The 14,468-nt window shown below is 40.5% G+C and overlaps 1 protein-coding gene across 3 annotated transcripts in view; it reads right to left on the reverse strand.

Annotated features, from left to right (window-relative positions):
* Positions 1-11,859, reverse strand: part of LOC109988283 (protein sidekick-1) — a 194,673-nt gene extending 182,814 nt beyond the window's left edge. For 2 of the 3 annotated variants that reach the window (XM_020639724.3, XM_065956106.1), the window contains exon 1: positions 11,203-11,574. In XM_020639724.3, the coding sequence (XP_020495380.2) occupies positions 11,203-11,377 (175 nt within the window). In that variant the 5' untranslated portion in view covers positions 11,378-11,574. Of the gene's footprint in view, positions 1-11,202 lie in introns of all 3 variants that reach the window. The other variant, XM_065956112.1, reaches the window with a different exon arrangement.
* Positions 11,860-14,468: the final 2,609 nt, after the last annotated feature.

A 14,468-nucleotide genomic window follows, 5' to 3' on the forward strand; every position in this document is an offset into this window, starting at 1 on the left:
GGAGAGATAGAGAGAGAGAGAGAGAGAGAGAGAGAGAGAGAGAGAGACAGAGACAGAGAATTATGATAGGGAGGTGCTGAAATTCTTTCAGCAGTGATTGTGTCAATGTGTTGAAAGCAGGTGGTTTAAAAGCCTATTCACTTTCTAACACACAGACACTGCAATTATCTGCACACCTGAGGCACAGATAAACAAGCCACAAACAGCCCACACACACACACACACACACACACACACACACACACACACACACACACACACACACACACACACACACACACACACACACACACACACACACACTTAAATACTGTAGATGAGCAAGTGACAGCCTAATAAGGCCCTCTGTCAGATAAAGTGACTGTGAAAACACATAATCAAGTCGATTTTTGCCAAGAACTAACAGAAATTTTCATTTTGAACACAAATGCACACACAAAGGCTATTTTGCCTGGCATGGGGGGCTGTTTTGAAATGATGGTTGCAGAAATCAGCATATTGTTTGCCTAGAGCCGTGGACTGACATTTAGTGCATTGGATTATTGGAGCAAAACCCACAAACACCCCCCTTCAGACAACATTATGATATCATTACATAGCACTGTTATTGATTACTGTTATAATGCTAATGTTACAGCGCCTGCATGACAATTTGTAATTTTAATCTGTAATCCAGACCTTGTTTTGCTATTGCATGACACACTTTGAATGGATTGGTACAGATGAGAGCTCCAAAACTGGGCATGTGGGTGTCTGTCAGTGAATGCAGCACAAAGTGCTACTGCTGATACAGATCACAGTTGATCAGTGATCCATTCGGATCACCCCCACGGTTTCCAGGGGCAATTGATCCACATGAATCAGGCTCTCTGCATGCTGCCACTAGAGAACAAAGTAATTCCCAGAAAAAATGTTAAAAATGATCCTGTCCAGTCAACGGCCTCATTTATGGTCTTTTGTTTCATAAGTGATACATTTCATCAACTTTGAATAAGATAATTAAATGTAAAATTAATTTAAAACCATTTTACGCATAATGTGAAAGTAGAAAAAGATGCATGGTGTGATCTTGTGAGGGCCCTTTTGAAAAATGTGATTTTTACCATTAATATGCTAGCACTTTCAAACTAAAGTACCAATGCATACATAGTGCAAGACACAGTTATAAATGTTAATTTTCAGTTCAATACTAAACAGCATTAATAATTCAATCTTACAATTTATAAATGCTCATTCGTTTGTCGTAGGGACAAAAGTTCACAAAAATATGTGTTAAATCTCATGTCCGGTGTGGTGGTTGAAAGCTGAGAACTCAAACTAAGCACTGCGTGGCATTGTTGCCTGTGAGTAACATTCTGCTGAGTCAAACATGGCAGCCATTGCTACACACAGCGTAGCCTCCAGGTTCCACTATAATTCAACATGACTGAGGGTATTAGTGTGTCTGTATCGTTGTGTCTAAGTTTGTGTGTGTGTCCTGAGATGCTCACTTGTGTGTGAAAGCCTAACAGCAGCTCGGCCCAGGAATACTGAACGCTTTGAATCTTCAGGCAAACAGGAAAATTAATTTATCTTTTTCACTCGAACGCTTTCGTTTCATTTTCATTTGTTTGCCTTCCTCGCTTTCTGTTCCCACAGTCACAAGATGAAGTGAATCCTGTGAGAGATTACTTGAAATTCCATGAAAACACACATACACACACACACACACACAACCATTTTACTACAGGATAACAAAGTGTCTGTGATATGTGTGTACTTAATGAATGAATGAGTGGACACCTCCCCTTCCCAATTACAGAAATTGGAAGACAGAAATACGTGGCAGAAATAAGAGAAGGAAGGAAAGCTGGCAAGAATGTTGTGCAATGATTAGGAGGAAAGATGAAAGCAGAAGAAGCTGAATATGAAGTATGGTAAATAAAACATTTTTTTAAGTGAATCCATGAGTCAAGAAACCATTTCTCTCTTCTCATCTTTCCCTTTGTTGGACTCACTTCATCAATCTTTACAAACCTCTGGTTTGATTAACTCTGTTAAATTATGTCTTTTCTCATCCATCCATCTACTTAAGTGACTACATAGCTGATAGACTATTCTCTCTTTACACCTACTTTCTCTTTGAATTACTGTGATTCATAACAGCATATCTTTTCATCTACCTGTACTGTATCCATTCATTTCCTCAACCATCAATCAACACAACCTTCCTTCTCACTTGTTAAGAGCAAAAGTTCATCCTGATCACTATCTGCTCGAATCCGAGAGCGTTTATTTCAGGATATAGGCACAAGACAGTTAAATAATCACAAAGGCTTAGCCATTCGTTTTCATTACGCCTTGAAAGTAATCGTGTTTTTTTAGTTGGCTTGAGTACACTTGGGGTTAAAGAGTATGTTTAGCAAATGATCAAGGCTTACAAATCGGTAAATAGCCACTAGAGTTATGGAAATTCAAGATGGTTAAAGCTAGCATGATTCATTAGCAGACCTAAAACCATGTATTTCCAAACAAAGTGCCAAGAGATAACATGTAAAATATCTACTTTATGTATTCAATGGACACTGGCTTGTGATTTAAAAGTAAACTAACTGGGACCAAACAAGGCCCTTTTTGTCAGGATGTCCCAAGCTACTTCATAGTAATAATAGTTGTCATTGTTACCACTGGATCTGTCTATGAGGCTCTTTTACATTTACAAAGTAGAACATAGTATCTGGTCTCTGGAGCATTATTGGTGTGTTGTTTTAAACACAACATTACCATACTCTTTTCTATATGGACTAATGCCTCCTGATGCTGTTGTATTCGAGTGCATGTCTTGTTGCATAGTTTGTTTACCAGGTACAGAGTGATTGGTGCTTATGATTACTGATAGTAAGAGTGAGCTCGTACATCTGATGGTGTGCACAGTCTCAGAGCTCTGCTAGCTCTAATGCAGAGCTTCATTTTTGTCTAAAGCCTCTTATCCCTGCATGGAGCTCAGAATTGGAATTAACACACTAACTAACGTGTGTGTGTGTGTGTGTGTGTGTGTTTTGTTTTAGTATGGTCTAAGTTATTGCACAACAACTGAGAACATAATTTTTCAATAACTTAGACTCTAAGTTATTGAAAATTGTGTTCTCAGTTATTGTGCAATACAGTGAATAATATGTACAGTAAATATATTGTATAAATTGCATTACCTTGGACAACCAATGCAGCACCTTCAGCTCCTTAGACAAAGTCAATATGAACATCGATGGGACTGAGACACCCTGAGATAATCACATCCCTGTGTTTTTACAGCAAATGGTAAGACAAAGGATTTGGTGCTCTGTTGAATGCCTGCTCATTATTTTGTAGTAAACCCTCCTGACAATTCAAATAAGTCATTATGTCCCTAAAGCTATTTTAGATAACAAGCACTGTAAGAGGCAGAAACTGTGAATCAGTCTGGAAAATGAGGAGAATTAAGACATCAAATCACTGATGAGGCTTATCCCAACATGCAAATCAGCAGGGATTTGGCTGTGTTCTGCAGACGCACTAGTGCACATACAGCATGCAATATAAAAACAAGCCAACTACTTTTGATTCAGGCCATGGACCTCTGTCAAATACACTCACACACCCACAAGTGAACACACACATCTTTAGCACAGGCTAAGTCTACATCCTGTTGGCCGGCTTCACAGAGAAGTATGCCCACCTCTGGTGTGGATCAAAGGACTAAGGTAAAAACTTCTGGCCAGACACACATACACACACACACACACATATAGAGCGCACTCGCACATACAGTAGAGCACTGCCTGCCTTTTAGTGGAGGAGATCAAAAAGGGGTTCTTTTCTCTAAGCCTATAGCATAAATCAGTTTACACACATACACACACACACACACACACCCTTCCAAACACCTGTGGCAGATCAAACTCAGCAAGATGAGAACACACACCTGCAGCAGGCTAAAACCCTTGCACTGAAGTAAATCATGCTGCTCTGATACAGACACAACACTCTCACCAGCTCAAACCAGCCTGACTTCTTGTAATGTTCCGTGACTGGCGACTCACTATGCAAAGATCACATACAAATAGTATGAAGGCCAAATCAGTCAAAACAAACAAATGAAGAGCCTCAGCCAGGTGCTGAGGCCGGCCAGGTATGGGGAATACAGAGTTGGGGCGGGGGCACATTTGACTATCAAAAGAAGAAACAGTCTTTACTTCATGCCCTGCAAATGTCACAGTAAAATGACTAAAGCTACACTGAAAACAGAGGGAAAAAGAAAGTCAGGGGCAGAAGGGAAATAAAGGGTGATCGCCTGAGGTAGTATCCAGTGGAAGGTTGCCGGTTTAGCATTTAAATACAGTCTTAAATGTTTTGTGTTGGAAAAAGTCACTTTCTTGACCGCGCTATGAAACTACTCTTGGTACGACTTTAAAGGCCATCACAAAGTGTTTTTGCACCAATACACCAAGACAAATTCCTTGTATGTGTAAATGTACATGGCAATAAAAACGATTCTGATTCACATGGTAGACTGATGATGAACATTAGACAGTATAGAGAAGTGTACTTCTTCACGTAAGCTTTACACCTTAAAGAAAATATGAATTATCTATATCTTAACATAATTCACTTTGTCATTTTATAGCAGTTGGAATATTTTATTATAATCATTTTTTTAAATATTCAAATAAAATCTGAATTATTGCGAGTTTCTAATTTTTTTTTACAGATGAGATGAGAATAATATATTGGTTTTTAAGCTTGAAGCTTCCACATACAGCGTAACTGAAATATCCATTCACGGGCTTAGCATGTGATCGTGGTAATTTTAATTTGAGACAAAATCTGTTTTACAATGTTTTTCTCCTTAAGTTAAGCGATGCTCAGTTAGCATCTTTACAGGAACGTCAAAGTAGTGTCACCTGACATGATTGCGTTCTACTTTAAATGCAGTTAGCAAACAACTTTGTAAATCCATCATCTGGCACTACAAGTGCATGACAACTAGGAGACATTAATAATAATAGAAAAATACTTTTTTTTTTTTAAATGAGAATAAAAGTAGCATTAATACTTTGTTTTTTTTTACAAATTAATAACTACTGAATATTTCAAAATCATGACCCATCCCTATACTTACAAGCCATTAAAGCAGAAAAATAAGAAGCATGAATTCAAATACACTAGAAACATTAATTTTTACAGTTAACTCTGGTATCTTTTTTCCCTGAATTCGATTAAATGTACTTGGCATGTTTTCCAGGATGTCCCTTATTCAAAAGCGTGTAACCATTTCTCTGAAGCCGTAGCTGAAATGGCTGCACCAAACTTTTTCTTTTAATAGCTGCGAAAATCTACATATCTACAGCTAATGGTCTAGTAGTCTCTTCCACAGGAAGGAGGAGGTGTCTAGGAAAAAGATGGGTAAACAGATATCATGGATGTGTTTTTCTAGAGAAATATGGTGAGAAATAAGTCAACAGGTTATATTACATATAAATATGGAACATACAGCACAGTAAACAGCCTGCAATAATTGGGGCACAGAGTCTCAGAAACATGTTTTCCACATGTAGAGGCCATGTAGTCGTTGCCTGGATTAGAGATGAATCCTCATGTGCCGGTCTTCGGCCCTGTTTAGAGCCACTCGGCTGTACACAGCCTGGCTCTGCTTGAAGGTGTAAATGTGATTGTCAGTCTCCATCATCAGCCCTTTGATTGACTAGCAACATGTCCAGGATGGTTCAAGCCTCCCTTCTGAAGTCAGCTGAAATATAATAGCTAATCAGTTGGTAGATGAATATTCATTATAATAAATATTACATATACAAGCTTGGCAGTTAACCCCATCTTTTTAAGGCTTATAACAATTGTTCTTTGTTGACAGAGAGGTGTTGATTGAGCTAGAGCACTGGTTCTTCACTGGTCTAGCCTCAGGAGCCCAACCAACCTTTTTGTGAAAAAATAGAACTCAAACGTCTGATATTTTTTCAACCAATTAGCTTAATTTTAAAGAAATGTTGTGCAGTTTTGACCTCAGTAGAAGAGAGAAAAAACTGAACAAAACCAAAATGTTTTAAAGGCACTTTATAGACTTTATGAGACAACTTTTTTTCCAGGTACATATCTGCAACCCACTGAAAACAACTCTGCGACCCACTTTTTGGTCCTGATCCACCAGCTGAGAACCACTGAGCTAGAGGATAATTTGCATTTGTCTGAAATCATTGTCACTAAAGAAGGAAACTCAGAGAGCCTGAATTTAAAAATAATTTTAATGTTTGAAATGTTCTGCATTGTGAGGAAAATTCACCAGTTATAGTGTCATCAGTCAGTTACCGGTGATGTTTGTTTCTTGACCTGCTAAACTTGTCATAAACAAGAAATATTATAATTGTCAGCCATCTATGTCTAAAGAGACTATACTGACAATGAACATCATTGACATTCACCTAACTCACTTCAGTTAACAGTTAGTGTGTGTTGTCTCTTTCTATTGCCTGCCAGTTTTGATATTTGTCTGCCTTTTTGCTTTGTGATGTCTTGCAGTTCAGTCAATCGATAGAGTTCATGTTTTGCAAGTGTTCAGCTTAACTTGGATCTCTCGCTGCAAAACCATCTTGAAAAGTACAAGATAAGCTTTTGTGCAATTTCCCCCATCCCACCCCCTCATTCCTCACACATGTACAAACAGCGGATCAATAGAAACGTCCTCCCCCTATCTTAAATAATAGCTACAGAGACCTAAACAGCAGCGTTTCCACCTGTGTGGCCTGCAGCAACGGATTCTTTCCTTCCTTATGGTGAGGCGGAAAAAAAAAAGATGTGCAAAAAGCAGCCTGTGTGAAAAAGCAATCAAGACTCCTGAGTGAATCCTACTTGGTGAATATTTCAAGGATGTTTTTAAAATATAACTTACATCTAATTGCAAACAGAGGATACTACTCTAAGCAGAAATGTCCACCACGTCTCACACACACAAAAGAGGTTAGGTTAATTCATATTTAATATTAAAAAAAGAATCGAAAAGGAATTGTGCAGCTGAACTCTTAAAGACCTCATCGACAAAACTTACAGTTAAAGTCATATAAACTACTATAACAAGTTTGTGTGTGGGCACGATAAAAAAAGAATGATGGATAGGATAGATGCACTTGCACTCCTCTACACACACAAATACATTTCTCTCTGTCACACACACGGATGATTATTTTGCATTAGGAGACTCTGGCTGCTCCTATAAAGCTGACACTTCTATTGCTGTGCAAAGAACACACTTAGAGCTGAGAGAGGGTTAGCAGCATCAATGTGACACACACAGACACAAACACACACCTGCTGGCAACACTTTCTGTACACATTCTGAAATCCTGTCAGACTCAAATCTCTTACCAGGTCCGCACACTGAGACAGGTAGAGTCACGCAGTCACACACACAAACTGTGTACCACTCAAACATACAGATGATTGCACACACACTGCAAATTGTCAGCTGTCTGTGGACATTTGGTGATTTGATTCTACCCTGACAGACAGAGAATTAGAAAGCTGACCAGGGATCTCACTTCCTCTCAGAGCTGCCTAGCCTGACGTCTATTACACACACTGATTTCACACTGTCTTCTCCTTGTCGCTCACTCATAAATATGCACCTGCTAAAGCACTCGATATATCCGAAAGACTGTCCCCTGGACTCAAACTATCTGAAAGAGGGATTAAATTAGCATCTGTGAGCGATGAAAGAACATGTAAACTGTTCAAAGAAATCTGTTAAATAACATCACAACCTTCAGGATGCAGAATTAAGTAATGAAGTCTTACAATTGCTTCACAACCTGTTCTAAAACATTATGGGTTTATACAATCAGCAAATGTTATATAATAACAAAAATTATGTTTCTATGCTGCAATGATTCATGATTAGAATGGGTTTAGATGTGTCCAAAAAGTGGACACGGGGTCACAAGTGTTGCATTTTTTGTTCTACAGAGCATATATATATATATAAAACTGAAATCATTCAAATTATAAAAATTGAGTAAAAATACACACCTGTGTGAAAAATGAAAGCCATAGCATCAGAAATGACCAAAATATCATTAAAATAAGTTTTGAAGTGTCCATAAAATGGACACAGGTAACCAGAGGGTTACAAGGCTTCTCAGTTATCCTATCTTGTGTATGGATGTGTGCACATCCACACACGAATCCTTACATGTGTAAAACTGCATGCTGGTCTATTTGGATTTGTGTTTTATTACCACACTTAAAACTCTCCCAGTGCACAGACCACCACTCTGATGTCCTGTCAGTGACCTAAATTAGCTTAAGCATGTTTCCAATTAGGATCTATCTCTGACTTTGTTGAGGCAATGGAACTGGCACACCGAGCCTAATCACAATGATGGATCCACTTTGTGGTTCAGCATGATGATGCACAGATTTGCTTGGCTGAGGTTGAACCAGAAGCAAACTTCAACATTATGGCAAGAAAGCAAATTCAGAAAAGAGCTCTTAAAAATATTAAATTAGAGTTAGACTTGAAGAATTGCAATGGTTTAAGAGCGGGGATACTTGAGCTCCATTGTAATGACATTAAATATTGGCTACATTTGGACCATTATTGTTATCATTATCAGAAACTAGGACAGAATCATACTCTTGCTCTTTAAACCTAATGGCCTTCATTTTTATGTGAATATCAATCCAGTTTGAATTACAATTTAACATTAAAATGTTCAAAGTCATGTATAATTTGATTTGTGTTGTGAAGTGTTGTTGAGGTTTCCACAGAAATTATAATAGAAAGGCATTATGGACCATGTTTATTGAGAATATTATTTACAATGTGAAAAAACTAAATGTTGCCCCATGTTAACATCAGTCTCAAAATTAAGTCTAGAATGAGGCTTTCTCTGTATCCACACTTTAAATAAGTCAAACAGCTGTGGAGCAGAACCCACTAAGTAACAAGGAGGCACTCGAGGTGGGGGTTTGGGGGGCTTAGGGATAAGTTATGAATACAGAAGGGAGGGTGGAGAGGTGAGCAGATGAGAAGCGGAGGAAGAGAGGGAGGAGGAGGAAGGAGGAGGCGAGAGAGACAGTAAAAGGCTGCCGTCACTTAAACTCTAAAATGAAAGATCGATGAGCTTATTCAAATGTGCTCCCAGTGAGGAGAGTTGGCTCATATAAAACCTTGCATTTATGAGGACGGGTGCGGGGCATTGATTGACAAAGAGAAAGGTGGGAGAAGATGAAAAAGGGAGGGAGAGGATTGAAAGGGGATGGAGGGAAAGAGAAGGAGAGAGTGGGTGAGAGATCAGGGAGATCAACATGTGCTCATGAATTTTATCATTTTTCTACTAAAATAAAACATCCTAATAGATGCTGGGGATAGTGGGGTCAGAACCTAGAAATTCTACAGCCTTCGATTGGCCGCTTGGCACAGATTATCAAATCAATAACCCCAGTCCACCCCCTCATCACCTCCACCACAAGCCCATATCCCATATCTGCTTCACTAATTTCCAATTCACCTCCTGTGCCCTGCCCAAACAAGCCCTGCCAGTTATCCTGTAGAATATATGCAGTAAACAATTACCCCCCTCCCCCCCTCCCCCCAGTTAAGACAGCTGGAAAGTTGGTGCATGAGAGTTCAAGGGTTTGCGTGGTAACGTGGGTGCCAATGCTGAGACCTTGACATTAGAGGGAGGACGGAAGGAGCTGACTCTGCAGCCACGCCATCCCTCCGTCTCCCACCTCCTCACCACCTAGTAAGGAGGGAGGGATACAGGAGGGAGAGTGTGACGACTAGAGTAAGAAGGGAAAAGACAGCACCTTCTGACACACACAGAGGTGTTGTCATACTGTCTCCATCGATTGAACTGCAGGCACAGTTTTGTGAGTGACAAGCATGCTGCATCACATTCCCCCTCAGCCCTCCCTCATTCATTTTTTTTTTTTTTTTTTTTTAGATCTCACCCCCCTCTCCGTGCCGCTCCCCTTTTACACCACAACCTTGTTTTTGCCACACTACCTCCCTCCTCATTCCTCCTCTACCTACCTGTGCCCACTCTTTTCACACTTTCCCCTTCACTTAAAGGGCACACAGCATTCTCCATGTGTTCACAAACAGCTCACCCCCACCTCTGACAGACACACACACACACACATGTAGACTGAGACATTCCTAAGACCCCCTCCTCCACATGACCCCGAGTCTCAGCCACACATTCTGCCCACCACGCCATCTGTGACCCAGAGAAAACCGAGAGCCGACACCAGCCTGACCTTTTCTGAGCCTTTGTTTTGCCTCTTTGACACGATCCCATGAGGTACGTGCAAACATACAAAGAAACAAGCACACACACACAGATTCACACAATATGCACTGTTTCTCTCATAGCCCTCCATACAGTTACAAATATAGGGGGGGAAAAGCTTCCAAACAGCTCTCGTCAAGAATCAATATCTCATCATAGTCATCTTCTTTCACTGTATTCAACAATTACCCGACACAGTTAACCCTCAGCAGCCACAGGTTTCACACTGATCTGGACACAAGCCAACAACACTGGACTAATAAAAGCCCACTTAAATGAATACACTTTATGCAGCTTTATGTGTGTGTGTGTGTATGTGTTTGTGAATTTGTGCCAAACCAGGAGATGTAGTTAAGCAGGTCATTGACTTAGAGGGGGATTATCAATGCTTGGAAACTGTAACAACCCCTCCCTATACATATCCTCAATACCTTAATCCTACAATCATCATAACAATAACAGTAATTTTACAAATGCAAAGCGGTATTTTCCCCCTAATCTGTCTGTTTTTAACAAGCCATCCACCTCCCTTAATTTACCAACATAACATAGTTATTCACTAATAATAAAAAAAAAACACCCACCTCGTTACACCCTTCTAATAAGGACAGACACACACAAACTAACAGGAAAATGGCTACTTTCTCCAATAAATCACACCCATTCTTCCCAGAGTTGAAGAGTCATCATTTCACTTTCCTCTCTTCATCATGGTCCAAGTGAACAAACGAGTCTGACATTTAGGGTTTTCAAACTGAACACTTTTTCCCCCCTTGCACACATGAATAGTTGAATCTGTGTAACCTGCAATCCTTCTTTGGTGGCTCATCTGACATGTGAACCCAGGTCTCCTGGGGGGGGGGGGGGGGTAAATCTCTCTTACCTTGGCCGTGCAACATGTGGCAGCTGCTGCTGAGAAGAAGAAGGAGAAAAAGAGGCAGAAAACGGTATCCACTCCGGGTCGACTCTGTCCCCATCATCTTCTGACGGTTGTCCGGTGAGGGTCGCTCCGTAAGCTCCCGGTAGCCCTCAGGGTAACGAATTCCCTGTTTTATCATGCGGGAGCAGGTTAACCAACAGTGCCCAGGTCCGCTTTGTGCTTTCCTCTGCTGTAACTTCCTTCTTGACTCGCTCTACCCTGTGCACGAAGAAGAAGTGCAAGTGGAGAGAAAGGCACCGGCGCACCTCCGCGATGTCCTCCGTAAATCAGATATCCCCAGGTCCGGCTGTCCCAGTCGAAATCTCCCTGCAGTAAACTCCCCAGCTCCGGTGTCCAAAACTCAGTAGGCAAGCCGGAGAGAGGAGAAAAGGGAGTCGGCGGGGGTAAGGGCTGCCTGCCCAATAGAGATACTTTCCCCCTCCTCAAGAAGTAACAGCACAGTAATATCCCTCTGCTTCTGCGGAGCCAGTGTGTCCCTGCGTCCAGCGATACCTCGTTTTCATTTGGATTGATCCGAAGCGAGGAATTAATACATTTGAGTGTGTTTTAGACTTATCGGCTTAGTCCCTGCTATCGACCTCAAAATCCGTGCTTGTTTTGATGTCTTCACCGGGGATTTGTCCCCGCGGATCATTTGGCTGTCCAAACAGTGCTCATATTAACATAAAAGCAATAGGACACTTATTATATTATTCACCCGTGGATCCATGCTCTTGAAAAAACAATCCAGTGATTAATTCTCAAAATACCTCTTGTTTCTGTTTTTTTTTTTGAGTGTAAACAGACTGGAAAGAGAAGCTCCGGGGAGGAGAGCAGATGGAGAAACGTGGATATGAAGCATCCCAGAAAGGGGACTCTCTTCTCGGATACCAGAGAGGCTCACTCGGCGTCGTGCTTTGCGTGTCGGGTTACGCGGGTAAATGACACAACAGGTTGGTAAAAAAAACAAAAACATAAACGCATTTCAAGTTTCTCAGCTGTAAGTTTTCCTCTTTTTTTTGTTTTTTTGTTTACATGCAGCGGCAAAGAAGAGTTCAGAAAGTAAGCTCAAGCGCGGTTACAGACGAGACTCTCTCCGCTGGAGCTTTTCGCTTTTCTTTGAACCAGTCCTCGACGCTTCCTCCAAAAGTCCTCAGCGGATATGAAACGGTGACTTTAAAAGTGTTATTAAGTATTCGGTCAAACTTACGGGACTCAGTCCACAGCTCGTTTTAGCTGGTCCTCGTTGTCGGCGCCCTGTTTGAGGCTTGTGTGAAGCTGACCCAGGCGATGTGTCTCCCTCGAATGAACACCTGCCGCTACCTTCCACATAGACTTTGGGGGAGAGGGCTGTTGTTTTAGCCTTATTCAAGAAGCTTCTACGTAAAGTTTGAAAAGAGAAATTCAATGTTTACGAGTCTCATTGGACTTTTTCGGCTTGGTATCCTCATTTCTGGATCACTTTCTCTGTTCAATCTCCCCCTCGATCTATCCCAAGCGAAAAGACTAAACTTCTATTCACTATCATCCGTAGTCGCTGATTGGTCGAGGCGAGTGCTCCCGCGGTTTCTATTGGATAGTCCAAACAAGGGGGCGTGAATTGCCAGCACTGACAAGAGTGTGGTGGATGGTCTCTCCCAACCCCCCCCCCCCCACTAAATGTATGGAGGCTGTAAATTATTTGTTCTCCTTAAAACAACCACCCAGTCAACCATTGTTCAGAGATTACATGTGAATTGTCTGAATAATCTATTTTACTTCACAGTTAATTTGGGTGACAAAGTATACTGGGGAACTATGTAAGGCCTGATTTCTTAAACAGTCTGGGGATTTTTCACCTTGCTCACTTCAAAGAGAGTTTACTGTATATTGTTCTACTGAAGAGGAACTCTCTGACAGACCACTGGTGGTCCAGCTACATCCACAACCACTTGTTTTATCACAAAATAACTGCCTAGAGCTATACGCATAAGTGATAACCTAGTTTATTCCATGATGATGGTCAAATGGCACATTAATATTAAATCCTACAACACAGTGACCTTATCTTTTATTGCCTCAATAAATCCTCTGAGGCAGTCTTAGCATCCCAAGTGGCCAAAAAGTCTCCCTCCACCATCAAGCTGTCCCCAACACATTGTCCTTAGGCTCCTTCACCTTAGCTCATCCATTTATCTTTCCATCAAGGCTCATTTGGTGAATGGCTTTCAACTTTGTCTTTCAAGTGAACTATACTGTATAATGCCATTTGGAGTTTCCATGAACACTCAGTGTGCTGTGCCAAACCAGAGGTTGCTCTGGTTTACGCATTAAATCACCAAAATCCCCATTTCTGATTCAAATCTGCTATTCAAACTAGATTAAAGACAGATGGCAATTGGAAAGTCCTGAATACAAGAGAAGATGTACTTAATGTAGCAGAAATCTAATATAAATGCATAGAAAATTGTCTAAAATGTTTTATTTAAATGGAGATGTTAAGTGAAACTATACCCTCTGAATCAGTTGTATTGCTTCAAAGCACATTATGTCATGACAATGATATGTGTTACTCATAGTGCAAGAAACTTCCAGGATATGAATAAATCTTTGATTGAAATAAACATCTTTGATTTAATTTTCAATCCTCTCCACCACCATCAATACAATGACAGGATAACACTTTTCAAGATGGCCTGTTATGACCCCACTACCTGCCCAGTGCACCTTTGCACCCACCACCACAAACACACACATTTTCAAGTCACCAACTTCCACTTCTATTCCTTCCACAATATGTTTTCTGACACAGTGACAGACTGCTTCTAAACTTTGGATGCAAGACAGTTGCTATGATACGATCAAAATTTCAACATCCTCAGTCCTCTTTGGATACATCGAACCTTTTTGTCTTCCTTTACTTTAAAGCTTTTAAAATTGTTTATCACCCTTGATTTAAAGATATTTTTTTAAAACTTGAATACCCTCTATTACCACACTCAAAATGCAATGATGTGCACCTGTGACCTCTTGTTTGAATTTTCTTCTGGCTGATTTTTTTTTTTTTCACATTCTCTGCATTAATCCTCCATAAACTCGAACTTCTAATTCAGCTGTGTAACTTTCTCCATCGCAGCCTTTGTTCCCTTCTCATGGAGGCACGTCATGGATAATGCAGTAACACTATGTGATTGAATGTAAGCAGCATTTTAACACTTTTAGCTGCAGGGGAAATATTCTCTAGAACTGAC

This window comes from Labrus bergylta, chromosome 1 (assembly GCF_963930695.1).
Source record: "Labrus bergylta chromosome 1, fLabBer1.1, whole genome shotgun sequence".
Lineage (NCBI taxonomy): Eukaryota > Metazoa > Chordata > Actinopteri > Labriformes > Labridae > Labrus > Labrus bergylta.